Source organism: Artemia sp. Qi Xiang Cuo, chromosome 1 (genome assembly GCF_049724085.1).
Source record: "Artemia sp. Qi Xiang Cuo chromosome 1, ASM4972408v1, whole genome shotgun sequence".
Taxonomy (NCBI): Eukaryota; Metazoa; Arthropoda; class Branchiopoda; order Anostraca; family Artemiidae; genus Artemia; species Artemia sp. Qi Xiang Cuo.
In genome coordinates, this window is record NC_142794.1 from 18390326 (window position 1) to 18410307 (window position 19982).

The 19982-nt window shown below is 36.1% G+C and overlaps 1 protein-coding gene and 1 pseudogene across 2 annotated transcripts in view; one reads left to right on the forward strand and one right to left on the reverse strand.

Moving 5' to 3' along the window:
- The window catches only part of Dab (DAB adaptor protein), a 103746-nt gene that overhangs the window by 27166 nt on the left and 56598 nt on the right, over positions 1-19982 (reverse strand). For both annotated transcript variants that reach the window (XM_089093931.1, XM_089093939.1), the window contains exons 3-4: positions 11353-11585; positions 10403-10546 (exon numbers count right to left, since the gene is read on the reverse strand). In XM_089093931.1, the coding sequence (XP_088950057.1) occupies positions 10403-10546; positions 11353-11585 (377 nt within the window). The remainder of the gene's footprint in view (positions 1-10402; positions 10547-11352; positions 11586-19982) is intronic.
- On the forward strand, positions 12260-19878 carry LOC148956077 (uncharacterized; annotated as a pseudogene).

The following is a 19982-nucleotide window of genomic DNA, read 5'->3' on the forward strand; positions in this document are numbered from 1 at the left end:
TCAAGAATGGTAACTATTATTTCAATTATGCTTAATGATAAGCGTTTGTCGCGAAATTTATATGAATTTTGAATATAGCCCTAAACACCACAAAAATGGTGTGAGTTCGAAATGAAAACTGCACCATTGGTAACTCCATAGCCAAAAACTTTGTATGGAATAATTACAGTCCTTCGTCATAGGCAATAAGGAGAATCCCTTTTTCTAGTAATAAACTGAAAAGGCTATATCCAAACGGTTAAAGAAAACCTAATTTTCAACGATACACTGAGCGAGTAGACACTGAGACTTGGCAAAGTCCTTTTTTCAATGACCAAGTTGCCAATTGAAGACATCAAACATCTAGAAGTCTGCCTTCATCAGACCTTTTTTCAATAGTGACCCGATCCCCCTAAAAAATCCCCTTAGTTTTGACACAGAATGCAAAACAGTTCTTACCCTTCACCGTCCCATAAACTGGGCAAGTACGTTGTGCTTCTGTTCTATTTTTTACCCAACAAGTTTCACCCTAAATGAAGAACAGTCCACCGCTTCCTTGGCAACAACCTATTCCCGGCCCAACTAATTGCTCCATTAGGCCAGCTTTAAAATTATAGCTTGCAACAAAAATCTTTTGTCATCATTGAACACGAGAAATATAGCATTTAAAAGACAGAATTAAGATCTTCTGGCATATACCATTCCTTTCTTTTTGATATGATCATTTTAATTCGGCAGTATGTAACAAAATGTAAAGCCCGCGCTATTTTTTAACTTTGGAGAGGTGAGTAGCCTAATCAGAGTCACTGAAATTGATTGAGAGAAGTGCAAATCTAAGAAATTAATTTTTCCTCAAATTTTTGTTTTTATTTGGAATATCGTTCGATAAAACCTTGAATGCTTGAACCTGTGTTTTCTGGCAAATTTCCTAATTGTATGTACTGTCCTCAATCTTCAATCTTCAAACCTCAATCTTCAGTACAGTCTATACGCTGACTTTTTTAGCTTGTGCGCATGAGCAATTGAAGTACATGAGTCACTAAAATTTTACAAAAACCAGCTTTACTTTAAAAATCTTAACCAGGATTTCCCAATGAAAAGGTGCTGGCATCGCTCAGAAATTGGAAAAAATATGCAGTAATATTTTAAAAAAGAGTTTAGAACGAACCTTCATACAATCACCTTATATAGTAAATATGTAAGTGGCATTTCCGGAAGAGATTAAAAAAGGTATAGATTAAAATGAATGGGGGCTGCAAAGGTTGAATCGTTACCAATTTAACACAAGAAGATTAAGGTTAGCAAATTCTTTCAGGGGGCTAGCCACAATCTTTGGTTTGACTATAAAACTTGATTGACAAGACAATGAAATTTTACATTCCCTGTATTGGCAAGGTTTTCAATCAAAGCAGGTAGCGCCACAGGGAACTCCAGAAACTGCCAAATGGCTCGAATGATGCTTCCTTTGAGCAAATTTTTAGCGTTTTCCCCGCAGGTATACCAGAACATTTTTAGAGACTGCCCTTTCCTGAACTTAAAAAAAGTCTGCTCCGTTTAATCAAAAAGACAAAATTCACATTTTCTAATCAACTGATCAATAAACTGATAATCAATAAACTTTCTAGTTAATAAACTGAATATTATCTCTAGAAAAAAAAAACAGAAGAAGTTGAAGAGAAGAAGAGAAAAAACAGAAATGGTATTTCTAAGATTTCCAAGAAAGTTGGTGTCGGCTTTTAGATTTCCGTCGCACATTCGTGTCTGTTATCCAAGCTCTGCAAGTCGTAGCAAGATCGCCTAATCAATTCTAACTAGTTTAGCAAAGCAAACTAAAAAATTATCTAGACGAGATACGGTTATCATTGAAGATAACAAATCCCCTGAATAGCCACAACTCCTACTGACAATGTTGTATTTCGCGAATTATTAACATATGAAAATTTCAAAGAAAATTGAATAATTGATATATTTAATCTGGAATGATACAGGACCAAAGCTACAATTACACTGTAATTGGTCATTAATAAGTTTTTTTTTGTCAAGAATTATACGAAGCCAAGAAGGCTTCGGTTAGCTTGGCAAAATTTTGGCAGGTTAAAAAGGCTGGTGGAAAGATTCAGGAGGCTAGTTTAGGCTAAGAAAAGGAACAAAATCATCAAACGCTAGAGGCAGGCACACGTGGGAATTTTTTACTGCAGTCAATAATAAAAGAAAAAAAATCGACAAAAAATTGCAAAAAGCGAAAACAAAATAGTTTTATTTGGGAACTTGAGGAGTACCCCCCCCCAAAAAAACGCATGTTCTTTTAGGGGGGGGGGGGTAGTCTGGTTAGATGGCAGATGTCATTTTTCTTTACCGTACTAGCGTCAGTTTTCATTTTTATGAGTTTCCCAGACTTTGGTACAGACATTGTTCAGCAGATCTAAAAAACTAAAAAAAGACCTTTGGTTTTTTTACGTGCCCAAGGTGCAAAAAAGCTTTTATTTATTTAAAACTCCGTTTCTGAAATATTTTTGTAGATGACTTAGCAGGGACCAGGAGACCGGGATTCGTCCAGACCTTGGCATGCGGCAGTCTTGTATATATTTGATTCTCTAATATGCATTAGCATAATTATCCCGTTATTCTTTGGTTTTAAATAATGAGGTCAGATCAGCATTTGATTTAGGAAATTCTGGTTGGAATTGAGTTCCTCTTTCATGTTAGTGCATCAATCGATTTTACTGGATTTGTCTTCTCCTGGGACTCGTTGTTAATCTCGCCGTTGCCTCTCTTCTAACCGAAGATTTCGTTTATAGTTCGATATGATCATTCCTGTTGTTTATCTTCTAACCGCAGATTTTTTTTTGTCCACTATTTTCATTGAGAATTCGTTGTTGTGCTTATTGTCACAGGTGTTCTAGCCATAGATCTCGTTCGTGCTTCATTTTCGTGCATCACTACCTCAGACATATTTCCATGCCTTTTGCTTTTGCTGTTCGGATTCATACAAAATCATGTATAATTTCGCATTACGTAATAAATACCAAAACAAATATTTTTCAAGATTTTCCCCAGTCGTTATATTTTTGGTTTAATGGTGTTTTTATATAATTTGGTAGCAACCAGGAATGTTCCAATGCCTATGCCTCTGAAATATATAAGTTCCGCCTTGGCATAATCATCATTTTATTCTTTAGTTTCAAGTCATCGGGTAGCAGATTTGTAATTTTAGATTCTGACGTGAACACAATTCCTCTTCCTATATATCTTTTACAGGCGCTAAAATAACGTGTTCCTTATTCCATTTTAGTCTCTGAAATATCTAAATACACAATAGCATTCTAATTGTTATTCTTAAGTTTTAAGTCACTTTTCGTTTGCAATTCAGTGTGATTTTTGCAGTTTATCGCTCCATGCCATTTTCTTTGGCTGTCCAGAATTATTTGTCATCTTGTGTAATTTTACACGTGTCATAAATATTAAAACTTAATTTCTTCTTCCTGTTAATCCTTCACAAACACATACGCAAAACTAAGACGTTCCTTCATTCCATTGTAATTTTGCTTTGTCTTCTAACGGCAGATTTCGTTGTGCAGCATTTTCGTTAGAAAATCAATTTGATTTTGGCCGTTTCTTGTTCCATGACTTTTACTTTGGCTGTTGGGAGTCATTTGTCATCTTGTGTGATTTTGTATGTGTCACATACTAAAAACAGCATTGCCAACCATGGGGAAAAATTTAATTTTTGTTCGTTGAATGTATACGAATTTGACGTAACTAGCAAGACATTACTATGCCATGAATTCAATTCCTCTTTCAAGTTTATCCTTTACAGACACCAAAATAATTTTTTTCCATTTCAGGTTGGTTGAGAAATTCAGCCTGATTTTATTTTCTCCTTCCTATATATCTTTGCAGATGCTAAAATAACACCTCTTCATTCTAGGGTGACAAGTCAGCAAGTTCAGTTTAATTAAGTAATTCTGACAGGAATTCAATTCCTTCTTCCTGTTCATCCTTCACAGACTCGTGGACGTTAAACTAACACGTTTGTTCATCTACTGTAATGTTGCTTTGTCTTCTTACAGCAGTTTGCATTGTGCAACGTTTTCCTGTGCAATTCAATGTAATGTTGCTGTTTCTTGTTCCATGCATTTTCTTTAGCTGTTCAGCTTGTGTACTTTCTCATGCATCAAAGATACTAAAAATGATACGAACAATCCTAGGGAAAAAAAGGTAATGCCTGCTCTTGAAATATATATAAAATGACATCACTCACATGAATTTAGGGGATGGAAGGGCAAAAAGTCTTTTTAAATATGAAGAGGGGGGAAGGAATTCGTCATGTTCTCAATCTTTTCAATGAAAATACCACAAAAGGCCCCTTTAAATAAAATACCCAACAAAAAGACATTTTTCAAAATTTAGGATGGCACAGGCCTCCCCCCCCCCAACTGCAATTTGAAACCTAAGCACTAAAAATCAAACAAGACAACAAACTGAATTAATCGATAAATTCCGCTTAGCCTGAAGGGTACAGCTTGAAATCTAACTTAAACAAAGTTTAAAGTTTAACATAATGCTTTTTGAATTACCAGTACCGAGGGCGTATCTAAAATATCTTTTTAAATAATTTAGAAATAGATCAATATTCCCCTACTAAGTGCTTTATCAACTAGGATTACTTTTTAGGACGTGTGCTAACTTCATCGGCGGCAGAAGAAATCGACCATAGTTTCGTTCGAAATCGACCATAGTTAACATGCAAGTTTCGATACATCTAACTAGCAAAACCCCGAACGTAATGTCATAACCTGTCAACTGTCATAGAATAGGCTTTTTCTGTCATAAACTATAACATATTGTTTTTACCTTGTTTAAATTCTCAGACATAGCTCCTTTGGTGAATATTTTAAAATATTTTCTTTCGTCTTCTGTGAAATTTCGAACAAAATGAGGTACGCCCTCTCATTTTGAGCTCCAAAACAGGTCCTGGATAATATCCAATCAATGTTTTTTGCATGTTACTAATTTCCATCTTAATAAAGCTGGTTCGTGGAAGGATACTAAGCTAAATAGTTAATTTCCTCTTCCAAAAACATTGTAAACAGAATCTACTTTTGGAAACAGGTCATTCACCTTGAAAAATTGTATATTTAATTTTTCTCCACTCTTTCCTTTTTCCTTCTTCCTGGATTTTTTTTTCCAATAAAAGGCAAGCACTTTCTTGCAAAGGGTGATGTCATTTATCTTTTGTTTTCCTTTGAATCAGGAAAACCTTATCTTTTGAATGTTTTCCTTTTTTTGTGTTTCGTAAATTACAGTCAGAAGAATTAGAAAATGTATATGCAATCCCGGTTCTTATTGCTATTCTTAGCAAAATAAGGGCATGCCAAGAAACCTGGTTTTCATGCAATCAGTATATTAGTGAAGCAGTTTATCGTACCAAATTTGATACATTATATTTTTTTAATACTTTTTCGTCACTGTCGGATTAGTCCTTTCGATCAACAATGATGGTTGATTAATAGTCCACCTATTCCCAATGGAAGCCTAAAAAGCAAAGTTCAAGAGATCGTAGCCGTTTGTATTAACCATTTTAACTAAACAGAATTATTTTTGAATTTAATTAATTTAAAATCATTTTGATACGAACAAATAATTAAATTATTTATCACAACTACTTAAGTACATTGTATGGCAAATTCAGACACACTGGTGAAACTGTTGTGAATGGCTGTTTACAATACACTTAAATGCAAGAACTTATTTTAGGTATTTAGTGCCCCCCCCCCCCCCGAAAAAAAACGAAGAGATCTGTGATGTTTCTTGGAAAGACGCGTAATAACTGTAAATATTACGTTTATATATTTTGATACAGTGATTTTGCTTCGCCCGCAACTGATCAGGTCATTAGTTGGGGTCAATTTTACACATGTAGATGGAAATATAAAACATTCTAGAAAGCCAGGTTTTTTCTATTTGTTTAGGGCATATTCTTTATAACCGGTAAATGTGGAGAAAGCAATTTGCTTTTATATTAGTTTCGAAATAAATTATGATGTAACAAAATCAAATGTCTAAAATAGCAAACCAAGCCCTCATGTACGTCTTCCAAAACTATCGAGCTGTAATATATTCAGTGTTTTGATTTTCTCAACCCCACAAAATGTTTCCCCTTTCCAGATACTGGGGAAAAAGCTGACAAACGGAGCAATGACTCCAGAATGGTAAATAATAAAAACACACTTAATATCTCAAAAGAAAGCCAATGTTGTTCGTGAAACTTTATATTCTATACATAATTGTTGCCATTTTAGAGAAAACAGAGTTACAACAGTCTTTAGTCCCAATAACGCGACCTGGTACCTTTAGGAACCACTGTGGGGTATTCTAAGAATTTTACGGGTTTTTCCATAATATGTCTCGGAATTGCCATTTTCTTTTTTATTAAAAAGTATTCTGAAACTGAATTTTCAAACATAGAGCCTTTTGTTCAAATTTAATCTTTTATTCTTTGGGGATTACCTGAGTAGTTTACCAAAGAAAGTTCCGTTTGGCAGGTAAAAAGGAAAAGGAAACAACATAAATATAGAACCTGGTAGACAGCATCTACCAGGAAACTAGGATCTTGGAGGAAAAGAAAGTCCCTGAAGAAGCTGTAGAAGATCCAGGACCATCTGAAAGCAAGAGGATGAAGGTTTCATTTGCAAGGGGTTTTAAAGACATTTTCAACATGAAATTGTCCATTTTGTTAGATCGACGTATGGTATCCGACAGAAATACCACGAGAATTTTAATAGCTACTCTAGACGTACTAAATCTTAACCCTCTTAAAAACAAAGTCACGAAAACTTCATTACACCATAGAAGGCAACTGTTCAGAGAACTATATACTAATTTTTTTTTTGATCAAGTAAATATTCCTGAAAAACTGCCCCTGGTTGTCCATTTGGACGGTAAACTTTTACCTAGTGTTTTAAAAAATAAATGATGTGAGCGAACAGCCATTGCAATTTTACATGGCGAAAAGGGACAGTTGCTGGGAGTTTCTGCAACAGCAAACATCTCTGGAGAGGAGCAAGCCATAGCCGTATATGAATGCCTACACGAATAGGGTCTTTCCAACATCGTCGAGGCGATGTGCTTCGACACTACAGCACCCAACACGGGAACACTCAAAGGAGCACGCGTCATTTTGGGGCAAATTTTAGGAAAAGAGTTTTAATACCTAGCTTGCCGTCATCACATAAGGTTTGTCCGGAAAGTAAAAGGACTAATTTTTTTTCACCACGACTGTTTTTCAGAGCGTGCGTGCTCCAACTGGATTCAGTTAGAGCTGCTGGTCAGTTTGTTAGCTTTCCTAGATAACAAACGAGCTGCTGGTCAGTTGTCTCCGAGCACCTGGAGAGTCAGGACAGGCATTTTTGCGTGACGTGTTTTCTGTTTTCTGAAAAGGCTAATGAAAGGCAAGTATTTTGAGGCGACAGAGAGGATCCAAGCCAGATGCATCGCAGTTCTCAAGGCTATTCCGGAGAATACATATCGTGACGCCTTAAATGCTTGGAAATCGCACTGACAGCGCTGCATTGACGCAAAAAGGAGTCTATTTTGAAAGTTTTTAAAGAATTGTAACGATTGGTTCAAAAAATATTTTTAAATCGACTACTTTCCGAACAAACTTGGAAATTCTGTTGAGAGGCGTATTCGACACAAAAATAGGATTTACCACTGGACCTCATCCAGACATTTTTAAGAGATTCCTCACTGTGTGGTCCAAGATAGACAAAGGAAAATACGACACAGGTATCAGTGACAATCTAGTACAAAAGCAGCTAAGTCCAGAAGTAATTGCAAATGCTGCTCCTGAATTCGAAACCAAATTAACTGAGAACAACCCTATGGATGACTATAAGGAGCTATTGGAGTTGGCTATGGTATTTATTGGATCTTTATACGGCAATGTTGTGGATTTTAGAACTCCAGGAGCCATTTATCACGCTAGGTGGATGGCAAAGGCTACTTACTGTTTTGAAATGTTCATTTTCACCGTCAATTTAAGGTTTCTAAAGAAGCGGAAAGTTCCGTGCGTGCCATATCTGTTTTTCTAGTTAAAGCTCAGTGTAAAGCTTTGTTCAATGCTCCAAAAGCTCATGTTGCAGCAAAGTAAGATTTAGGCATTTTGCATAGTCTGCTAGACTATAAACAATATGACAGCGACATTGCAGAAATAGCCCCGATCAAATTTTCGAACCAAACTTGTGGTATTTGAATGCAGAGTTGATGGGATTATCTTTTTTTGATCCCTCCATTACAGACGACTAAAAGTTGTTAATGGCTAATAAATTGCTCTGCATCAGAGCACACTAGGGTTGTAAACCCAAAAGTCAGGAAAGAAAAATTAAAACAGGTAGTTGATAGAGGGTTGGAAAATTTACTAACTAAAGTTATGATGTGTATATTTTGAATGGATTATTCCACGCCACTTAAGTTTTGTTTTTGAGGAGGGTTTAGTTGCAGCTGAATATGATTATAATTATTATAATTTTGTTGGGTGTTGTTTGGAGGTTCGTTAGTTTTCGGGTCCGGTAAGTTGAGCTCTAATTATGTTTTTTTTTTTTTTTTTTTTTTTTTTTTGGTTTCTTTGGTTTCTTGGTATTTTGATTTATTAGGTGGGTTTTCTCCCGCACAAGCATTGCTTCAGGGAATCGATGATGTATATATATTTTTTTTTTTACATAAACCCATTTTTACTTACTTAAAAAGAAAGATTTACATTCTTTGATCAATTTAATATAAAAATAAATTTGCTAAGACAACATCCGAACACTTGGCCTCAAAATAACGGCTTCCAAAACGGATTGAAAATTGTCAAAAAATTAAAAGTAGTTAATGACATGGCTGAGTGGTGTTAAATTAATAAGTGACTTTAACAACCTTCTGACAAAAGATAAAGACTAAAAGCAATATGTCCTCCAAGTTGTAAGGAAATGCCGAGTATTACATCCTGACGTTTCAAAAAATACTTCAACAAAAGCTCTAGTAATAGGTTAAATAACAATGTGAAATTATCAACTCATGATTGTACAATGTCTGTATCATTTTCGAGTCAGTTTTGTGTGCATTATATACCTGGCTTTTATATTTAAAAAAAAATCTCATTAGACTTGTAAGTATTACTTTTTTTTATTATATTTCTACTTTAAACTAAAAAATATACAAAAAAAGCGAAATTTATTACTTAATAACAAAATACACAAAGTGTATTTGTTACCTAGTGACCTGGTACCTAGTGTTATCAGGTCACGTTTTTGGGGCTAAATACTGTTGAACTCGGTTTGACTTAAAATAACAACAATTATGTACAAATATGAATTTTGCAGAACAACGTTGGCTTTCTCATGAGATATAAAGCGTGTTTTTATTATTTATATATATATTTTTATATATATTTTATATATATATATATATATATATATATATATATATATATATATATATATATATATATATATATATATATATATATATATATATATATATATATATATATATATATATATATATATATATATATACCAGTTCTCGTCCCCCAGTTCTCGTTATCGTAATCTGGCTACCCTCTATTTCCCTCTATTTTCTCGTCCTCCCTTCCCCCAGTCCTCGTTATCGTAATCTGGCTACCCTCTATTTTTTGCTTAAAATACCAAGGACAATGAAAGTGAAAACGTAAGAAGTGAAAAAGTAAGAGTAAGTGTAAACAACTGCTTCGGTGGAAACTTGCACAATCAAATACATCATAAAAATTTAAAAGAAAATCAAAAATTTAGTATTTGTAGAAAAAGGCCTTCGTGTGCAATTAAGCAGATTCTAGTAGTAACAGGATTCAAACTTAAAAAAAAGAAATGTGGGTGCAAAATGAACGAAAAATAAGCTAAAACATATTGTATCAAACGGCTGAAGAAAGTAGTTTAATTCGAAGGTGTAGTTGTCTATGAGAAGCAACAAATTGTAATTGTTTGAATTTTACTGCCGAAAAGCGTTTTTAAATTTGACAACTTAGTTCTCCTTATTAATTTTCATGGTTGAACGTGGCAACACAGACGGAAATGTGATACCTGCTGATAACTCCCTAAAAAAGGAAATCACGGTTTTCAGATATGGATAAAACTGAGTTCGATCCAGGGGTTTTGAATTAAAGTTATCAAGTATTTTGCAGTAGGTGGCATAGGTTGCATCAAGACATGGCCAATTGTAGACAGAGAAAAGCCAAGACAGATAGTCCAAGTATTTGAGAGGCAAATGTTTAAATGGCTGGGACACAATGGGGTTAAACCACAACAAAATGAGAAAATACCAAAAAGTTAGATGATTAAAGAATATAATATAAAACAATAATAGACAAATATAATAAACAAAAATATAAACAAATCTTACTTACAGCTGATGCTGTGCGTTCTGTTTTTACTCCAAAAAAACGGTGACCCTGATCCGGCGATCCAAAAATGTATCCAAAAGCACGTGTGTCTGTCATGTCCTGTGCGATAAATGAAATCTTATGGACCGGATGATGATAAAGACAATCCTAGAAAAACCATTAATTATGCCTTTCAAATGGTCATATTTTACTCTCAATTTTAGACAATTTTACAACATCAACAATAAACAAAGACAAATATTTCGTTTTAGTTATCTCTACGGGAAGAGGGAGAAAACTTTAAATAAGAAACCTTATTTTCCACAGATCTATATATATTATAATATTGTTGTCATTATGCAACTGATGCAGGTAGACCCCCTCCTCCCCCCCCTCGGAAGATGATCTAGTTTCATTCGAGATAAATGGGTTCGTATGGCCCACACCTTTTGGGGGAGAAAGACTTTCAAAGTCAACTTCTGAAAACATACAAAATCATCTGCCGACTACGTCAATTATTACTACTAAAAACTCACTGCGGCACCAAGCTGCCAGAGGCAAACACAGTTACGCAAAATTTGCCACTCAATTTTGAAACTTGAAGATAGTATTGTTACATCTAAAAAATGATGAAAATTGGTTAAAAATCGTTGCAAAAAGTGAATTTTCTCATTATCTAACCAAGTTTTAATCCTTCGCTAAGAAAGGGTTGAAGTAATATCACAATTCTGGCTCAGTGAATAGATAGCTCTGAGACCAATATATCCAATGATTAGATTTATTGTCCCTTTGGTGCAAGTTGCAGCTTCAAGCTGGTTACAAAATCCCTTGTTTCAGAGGGAACATATACCTTAAAGTCCAAATCTTTCTGCAAAATAGGTTAAGCCATAAATATCTTAGAATTATCTTCAGGTAAAATTTTTAAATACCCCACTTCTGGCCAAAATTACTTATCCCAAACTTTCAAAACTTACCCCACTTCTTTCATCTTTAAGTCGGATCCCATCCAAGCCAATGCATATGAAGATTCGTTGCTTATGTTCACCAGCCGCCCTTACTGCAACCTTCAACTCCGATAGCGCTTCTTGACAAATGGGGTCTCCTCTAGGACCACTTACTTCTAATACACCAATAAGTTTGGCTCTATAGACAACACCTTCTCCTTCAAAACGGTGAGGATTGCTCAAATCCAGAGGCTTTTCCTGTCCTAAGAACGGAAAAAAAGGTTTATCAGTGTGCTAAGAACAGAAAAGAAAGAACAAAAAAAAGTTTCAGTTTGATTCGTACATCATTCCATATATATTGACGAGTCATCTCTTCCTTTTGTTATCAGGGCATGATTTATGATGTTTATTGCAAAAAAATGCACAGGGCCAAGGCAAGAGACAACAAAATAAAATAATAAACATCTAATTAACATAATCAAATTCTCAGTATTTCCATTACAACGGATACCATTGTTCGTCATTTTGGCATGATCTATTCTTCTACGGTCTATTAAATTAAGTATTGTTCTTAAAAACCTCGATATAATTCTCAGTATTATCAGAAATTACAGATTTAATTAATTTTCCATCATGGGGGAGGGGGAACCTCTGTCCGAAACAAAAAGAGTTACTCTGTAAAAAGCAACCTTTCTTTCAAAACATTTCAAATGTAAAATCAAGAGGCTTTTCTTGCCCTGAAAAGAAGAAATAAATTTGAACAACCTTCACAAGTAAAACCCTAAACTCTTACCAAGAAGACAAGGTTTGATCCACCCCACACCCTCTCCCAACTATAAGCAGTCTTGCCCTATATAGGCTCAATATTTTTAAGTATTGTCCGACACCCTACTTTTTTTCACCTTTCCAGTTTATGTTTAGAACTCAAAATGAAGCGATGGAAATCGTCAAAACAACGAGTTTGATTGGTGAGTCGTACTATACATACGATTCTCCAGTTCTTGCTTTTCACATAGATTAAAAAAAAAAATTGTAAGAGAAGCCAACAGATTCTTGGCAATAAAAATATAATAGCAACCATAAAATAAATACGCGTCTACCCAATAGAAATAAATGTATATGCAACTTAGTCTATTATATCTTACATAAATAACATAATAGGCTTTAGAAGATTTAAGGGCAGAGATAGAGCATTCCTACTCCAAAGCAGTCTATATTCACCCTGATAAATCTTCTCAGACCCACAGGAGTAATAGATATATCCATTCCCAAATCCCACTTATCAACCGTTCTTTGTCTTATTTCATACATCTAGAGATGATACCTCGTCCTACTACTTACCACATCAAACATTTACCTAACTTCAAATCCTTCCCCGTTGCTCACTCAACTCTTAATATCCTGTAATACAAATGAAAGAATGAATCCAAACAGCAAAAGATATGGAAAAAATATTTGACGTAACGATGAATGAAAGTGAACAGCGAAATCTGCAGTTAGAAGACAAGCCACACCAATGATCACATCGAATCATAATCGAAATATGCGTTTAGACTAGAACAGTGAGAATCAAAACGAATCCCAGGAGAATACAAATCCTATAAAATATATGACTTAGTGAAGTATTAATAGGAAGAAGGAATTGAAATCGCGCCAGAATTTCTTAGTTTAATAGAAATTGCTGATTTGACATAACCCCGGCTCCCGGTACTATAATATTAATTAGATTATTAACTAATAAAATATATCTACTACTACTACTACTAAAAACTCACCGCAGCACCAAGCCGCCTGAGGCCAACACAGCTACGCACGCTTCTCCTCCACCCCAATCTATTCAAAGCCTCCCTTTTTACACCCGCCCACGAAGTTCCCATTTACATTAAATCTTTCTTTATGACGTCCTCTCACCCCAGACGAGGACGACCTGCTTTCCGTTTAGCCCTAGACGGTTGGCCGAAAAGAACAATGTTCGGCAATATGTCATCCTTCATCCGCACAACGTGCCCTAGCCACCTCAACCTTTCTTTCATTATAGCCCTAGAGAGCGGTATTGAACCACTTTTTCGTATAGCCTATTGTTTGAAATACGGTCAGTCAGCTGGGTACCCAGAACAATCCTTAAGCAATTTCTCTGGAAAACACCTAGCAAATCTGCATCCGCTTTTCGGAGCGTCCATGCTTCAGAGCCATATTTGACCACTGTCATCACTGTAGCTTCTAATATTCTAATCTTGGTTTGCAGACTTATCTTCCTATTCTTCCAGACTTTTTTAACTGTGAAAAAACACCCTGAGCCTTGCCTATTCTACTTTTAACATCTTCACTGCTCCCACCATCATTACTAATAATACTACCAAGGTAAGTGAAGCTGCCCACCTGATCTATCTTTTCATTACCCAACGTCACCTTTTCATCTTCACTTACTCCTAGCCATAGTGACTTAATCTTCTTAACATCAATTTTCAAACCTATTCTAGCACCCTACTACTACTACTACTAACAACTCACCGCAGCACCAAGCCACCTGAGGCCAACACAGCTACGCACGCTCCTCCTCCACCCCAATCTATTCAAAGCCTCTCTTTTTACACCCACACACGAAGCTCCCATTTCCTTTAAATCTTTCTTTATGACGTCCTCCCACACCAAACGAGGACAATCTGCTTTCTGTTTAGCCTTTGACGGTTGGCCGAAAAGAACGATCTTCGGCACTCTGTCATCCTTCATCCGCACAACGTGGCCTAACCACCTCAACCTTTCTTTCATTGTAGCACTAGCGAGCGGTATTGAACCACTTTTTTGTATAGCCTAGTGTTTGAAATACGGTCAGTCAGCCGGGTACCCAGAACAATCCTTAAGCAATTTCTCTGGAAAACATATAGCAAATCTTCATCCGCTTTTCGGAGCGTCCATGCTTCAGAGCCATATTTGACCACTGTCATCACTGTAGCTTCTAATATTCTAATCTTGGTTTGCAGACATGTCTTCCTATTCTTCCAGACTTTATTTTTACTGTGAAAAAACACCCTGAGCCTTGGCTATTCTATTTTTAACATCTTCACTGCTCCCACCATCTTTTCTAATAATACTACCAAGGTAAGTGAAGCTGCCCACCTGATCAATCTTTTCATTACCCAACGTCACCTTTTCATCTTCATTTATTCCTAGTCTTAGTGACTTAGTCTTCCTAACATTAATTTTCAAACCAATTCTAGCATCCTGTACTTGCAAAACCTCTAAAACTTCATTCATTTTGCTCACACTTTCTTTTTGGAGGCTTAAATCATCAGCATAATCTAACTCCAGGAGACTTTTTCCTCCCCATTTGATTCCGTGGTCTCCCATTGACTCTCCTCTGGTCCTCAAGACAAAGTCCATCAAAATTATCCATAGAACAGAGGATAAAACACAGCCCTGCTTTACTCCTGATCAAACAGTTCGTAGTAACGAACTGTAAGTAAGGAGCGACTCGTCTCAATAGTAACCGAAACTCTAGAAAACGGTATTTTGATACAAATAGATACATCAAAAGAATCAGATTTTAATACTGATTTCAAATATATAAGTTTCATCAAGTTTAATCCTAATTATCAAAAGTTAGGCACCTGAGAAAATTTGGCTGATTTTCGAAAAAAGGAGGAAAGACCCCCTAAATGTTATAAAACCTTAATGAAAATCACACCATCATATTCAGCGTATCAGAGAACCCTACTGTAGAGGTTTCAAGCTCCCATCTACAAAAATGTGGAATTTTACATTTTTTGCCAGAAGGAAGATCACGGGTGTGTTCATTTGTTTGTTTGGTTTTTTTTTTTTTTTTTTGTTTTTTTCCCCAGGGGTGATCGTATCGACCCAGTTGTCCTAGAATATCGTGGAAGGGCTCATTGGAATGGAAATTAGAAGTTCTAGTGGCCTTTTTAAGTGACCAAAAAAAATGGAGGGCAACTAGGCCCCCTCCCCACGCTCATTTTTTTCCCGAAGTCACCTGATCAAAATTTTGAGATAGCCATTTTGTTCAGCATGTTCGAAAATATAATTAGTATGTCTTTTAGGATGACTTAATCCCCCGAAGTTCCCGGGGGAGGGCTGAAAGTTATGAACTTTACCCAATGTTAACATATAGTATTGGTTATTTGGTAGTATACAGACATTTTCAGGGGAGATTTTTCCTGGTAGTGGGTGGGGGGGTCGGGGGTTATGTGGGAGGATCTTTCCATGAAGGAAGTTTTCATGGGGGAAGGGACATTGCTATGAAGGGGACGCCGGACTTCCCAGCATTATTTAAAAAAAGATCAGAAATTTAATATGAAAAAACAAGTATTTCAACTGCAATAGCAGCAACATCGAAACTTTAAACGAACAGAAAATATTACATATATGATTGGGTTCACCCCGTAGTCAATACCTCGCTCTTTAAGCCAAAGAATTTTTAGTACTTTCATAAGAGCTATTTATTCTAATTAACGGCCTTTGTGATTAAGTGGTCATTTTTAAAGAAATTGGAACAAGATTCGAACTTTCGCTTAAAGAGCAAGGTATTGACTAGGGGGCGAACCCCTTAATAAACGTATTAAAAATATATGAATATAGAAGTTCGTTACGTAAGTTAATTCGTAAGTTACGTATATTTATTACTAATAAAAGCGTTAGTAAATAAAATTAAACAAGTTTCTAGAAAGACATTTAACTAAATAAAAGTAAATTAATATGAAAATTTTGTTTTAATTATTCATGTACGGTGAGCCAAGATCAAAACCTGCATTTATTCAAAAACGTTCAAAAATTAAATTAAAAAAAACAATTTTTTTTAACTGAAAGTAAGGAGCGACATTAAAACTTAAAACGAACAGAAATTATTCCGTATATGAAAGGGACTGTCCTCTCCTCAACGCCTCGCTCTTTACGCTAAAGTTTGACTCTGTCTCACAACTTTATTTTTTAAAACAATAAAAAACTTTAGCGTAAAAGAGTGAGGCGTTGAGGAGGGGACAGTCCCTTTCATATACGGAATAATTTCTGTTCGTTTTAAGTTTTAATGTCGCACCTTACTTTCAGTTTAAAAAAACTTGTTTTTTTTTATTTAATTTAATACAAAACCAGCTGCTAACCTCATTTCCCACATTAAACGCAGCAATGTTATTCTCACACATAGCACTAATCACTTTAAAGTATTTGTCTGGTATACCATACAAGGATAAAACCTTTACTAAAGTCCTTCTATCAACAGAATCGAACGCTTGATCATAATCTATAAAACTGAGGACCAAGGGTGTTTGAACACTCAGGCACTTCTTAATTATTAGCCAAGAGTGAAAATTTGGTCGACACATCCTCTGCCTTTTCTAAAACCACACTGTTCTTCTCTTAAAACTTTGGCAACGGCATCTCTCAGTCTAAAAAGTATCATATTACTAAATAATTTACTACTAGTCAGACAGCTACACGATACAATTTTTTATACTTATGTCTTTGGCTTACCAGCAAGCAGAAGAAGGTTTGAGAAAGCAGTCTTTTTTAATCGACCATGCTAAATACGAATACCGATATTACATAGTTGACACGTGGTTGTAATATCCTCATTTCTTCAAAGTCCCTAAAAATTGATCTCCATCGACAAAAATTCCCTCACAATGAATAAAAAATTCAAAACCGCTCCAAAATTACTTAGGTATAACTCAAATCAAAGGATATTGAATAATGCTCAATATTCTTTTTCAAAATTGTTTTATCTTTTGCTGTTCAGTTTTAATCCCTAAGAATGTACGAAAAAGATAACCTTTATAGTGTTTTTGGAATAATCTTGATCCGTCTTGGAAATTAGCTTACATAATGTACATTTTATATTAATGGATTCAGTAGGATGTTTATTTTTCTACAAAATGAGTGATCTGGAAATTCTCTAACCCTTTTCGTCTTTGAACTATTAGCGAAGAAGCGGAGTGACCCAATTTTTAGCTCGGATAAGCATAGGCATCTATCCAACACGAATGCGCCTGTCCCAGTTCCTGCTTCTGTACTGGAAACGCTTTCCTGACAGATGTCTTTGCACCGAATCCAGACGACTTATCGTGCACTACTATTTTCGAAGAAATTGGAGACTTATTGCGGAAATTAAATACCTGAAAAGAGTATTCTCTCATTGGTTAAAACCTTTAGTATCTTAAGGAAAAAACTTGACACCTTACCCCCCTGGTCGGAAAAGTTTAAGATTTCCTGTGCAAGCTGAAAAAACCGCAGATTCTGGTATCAGCAAAAACAAATTACACTAGTTATGTGGCAGTCTTTGTATAGTGGAAGATTTAATGATCGGAACGACCATCTTGCCGAAGTTGACAAAATGCTTCCGTATTTAGTTGCATGCGGTCGGTGTAAATTTGGACTCTGCATTATTGAGCACCTGGCAGATATGCAGGGCTTACACGTCAGGTTACATCGGGCGTTCTGAAATGAACTTTTCAATGTAAAGAGACAAAAAGTAAAGCTCAATTTCGTATCCCTTGATCATCCTACAAAATCCACAATTAATTCGGATTCAAAGACGGAAGATGAAATGACAGGGATTACCATGAATGAGTTGGGATTTGTGAAGTGGACTTTAACTCTTCCTTTTTGTGCCTCAGTCTAAGCTAAATTCAGTGAGATGTTATACATTGTACCTAAAAGTGAGTTTGACACTGCTCACCACGAAAACAACCCTTCTTTCATCCTGCGGCATCAAATAGCTGTTGATAAAGTACGTCTGTTCTGTAGTCCAGGCTCAATCCTTTTCGATGCAGTGATAACGATTTGCTCAATATTCATACTCTTGAGACAGTCGATAGTGAGATTGCTGACAGTCTTCTCGATGTGCGAGCTATTGGAAGCAGAGCGCTTGAGCGCTACTTGGATGGGGATAAAGCTGCTTTTAGCAAAGTGAAGGTCATGAATAATGAGCATGCGAACTAGAAAAAGAAAATCCGGATTTTGAGTGCTGTAAATAGGCTTATCAATGTTGAACTTCAAACTGTCAAAAGGGTCTTGGTGATTGTTGACATTGCTGGTGACACAGAACTTCACAATCCGAAGAATTTGCTTTCTCATGAGCTTCTCTCATATGCACCTTCTATATTTTAGAGAAGTGCAATTTCTGGAAAGGTTGTGCTTAGGCCAAGAACCAAATCAGCTCTTCTGGATTATCTGAAAGCAAAAAGTAGTTTGAATGAGTGACCCGTTAACGCCGAGATTAAAAAAGAGTCGACTCATTCAAGAATGGTATACTTAAAGGCGCGCCTCAGGAGCCACCCATCAACTGAGTCAGAAGCCATTTAAAACTATGGAAAACAAAGATTTTCCGCTCTTTTGTCTTTTAATGGTGACATTAAAGAACTGCATGTCCTTGCAGATAGATATGATGGAATATTTGGATATTGTGACAAAGAAGGCAATATGATCTGCGTGAAGAACTGTGGTGGTTGCCACGAGCAGCGAGGATCTCCATACAAATTTGCAGTATCTCTACGTAAACACTCAAAGCTAGATGATTGAAACTCGACCCTACCAAATTCCAAAGCAAAGGCAAAACGGATTGAACCTTTTTTTTGATGAATACAAAAACTTACTCCATGTGCTGCAAGCAGGTTTAACTGTCTACCTCGCTGGAGGCTTTCAAGACCAGATGGGAGTAGTGATGCTCAACAGTAATGGACTTTCAGCAGGCTTTTAACAGCGTTAGAGTTGTATCCATGAAGAGGCGGATACTAGAGTTGTGTTGCACACGTTGGACTGCTTGAAGAGGGGTATCGATAGTGTGAATTTCGATGCCAATGACCCAGATATTGTTGTCCTTTCGCTGTATCATTATAAGCTATTCCTTGGATACAACTCAAATTGTGAAAAGCGGAAAGTTTTTGTGCGATTCCGTGAATATTCAGTGCCTATACACCAACTTTGCAGGAATTCGCCAAACCATCTAGTTTTATCAATCTGCCTTCTTCATGCGCTTTCGGGCTGCGATACAGTTGGTTTTATATTCTCTAAAGGAAAAAGAGTGGTGGCTAAGGCTGTCGAGAAATGGGGACTGCAGGAACAGATTGCTTTGCTTGTGAAAGAGATAGAGAGGTCAAAGATCGATCCTTCTGTGCACGAAAGTTTTCTTTGTATTTGCAAAGAAGTCATCATCGCCGCATACGGTAAAGATCCACACCTCTTTACCTCTCTTAATGACTTGCGAGTACATTTATACCCTCAAAAGCGGGAGCTTAAATTTTGCCACCATCTAACGCTGCCTTTGAGTGCCATGCTAAGCGCGTTTACCTCCAGTTGGACATTTTTTTACAAGCTAACCGACCAAAGCCGCAGTTTCTAGATCCCCTACAGTTTGGCTGAACATTTCAGGATGGTGAGGTTAGGCCAGTTGTGTCCACCCTTAAGGCATTCCCAGATGGTGTAGCCCCTGAGTACTGCTCGTACAAGGGCTGTACAAGAAATTGTCCATGTGCGGGAAATAGACCTTGTGATTTACTTTGTGGCTGTGGTGGGAAATGTTTGAATGCTTCTTCTATGCTCTATAATTAATTCTTCTAGTTCTATAATTTTTAAAGTTTCTTCTATCTATAATTCAGACTCAGATGGAAAAATTTGATATGCTGAGCTAGTATCTATTAAAATTGTCTTGTTAA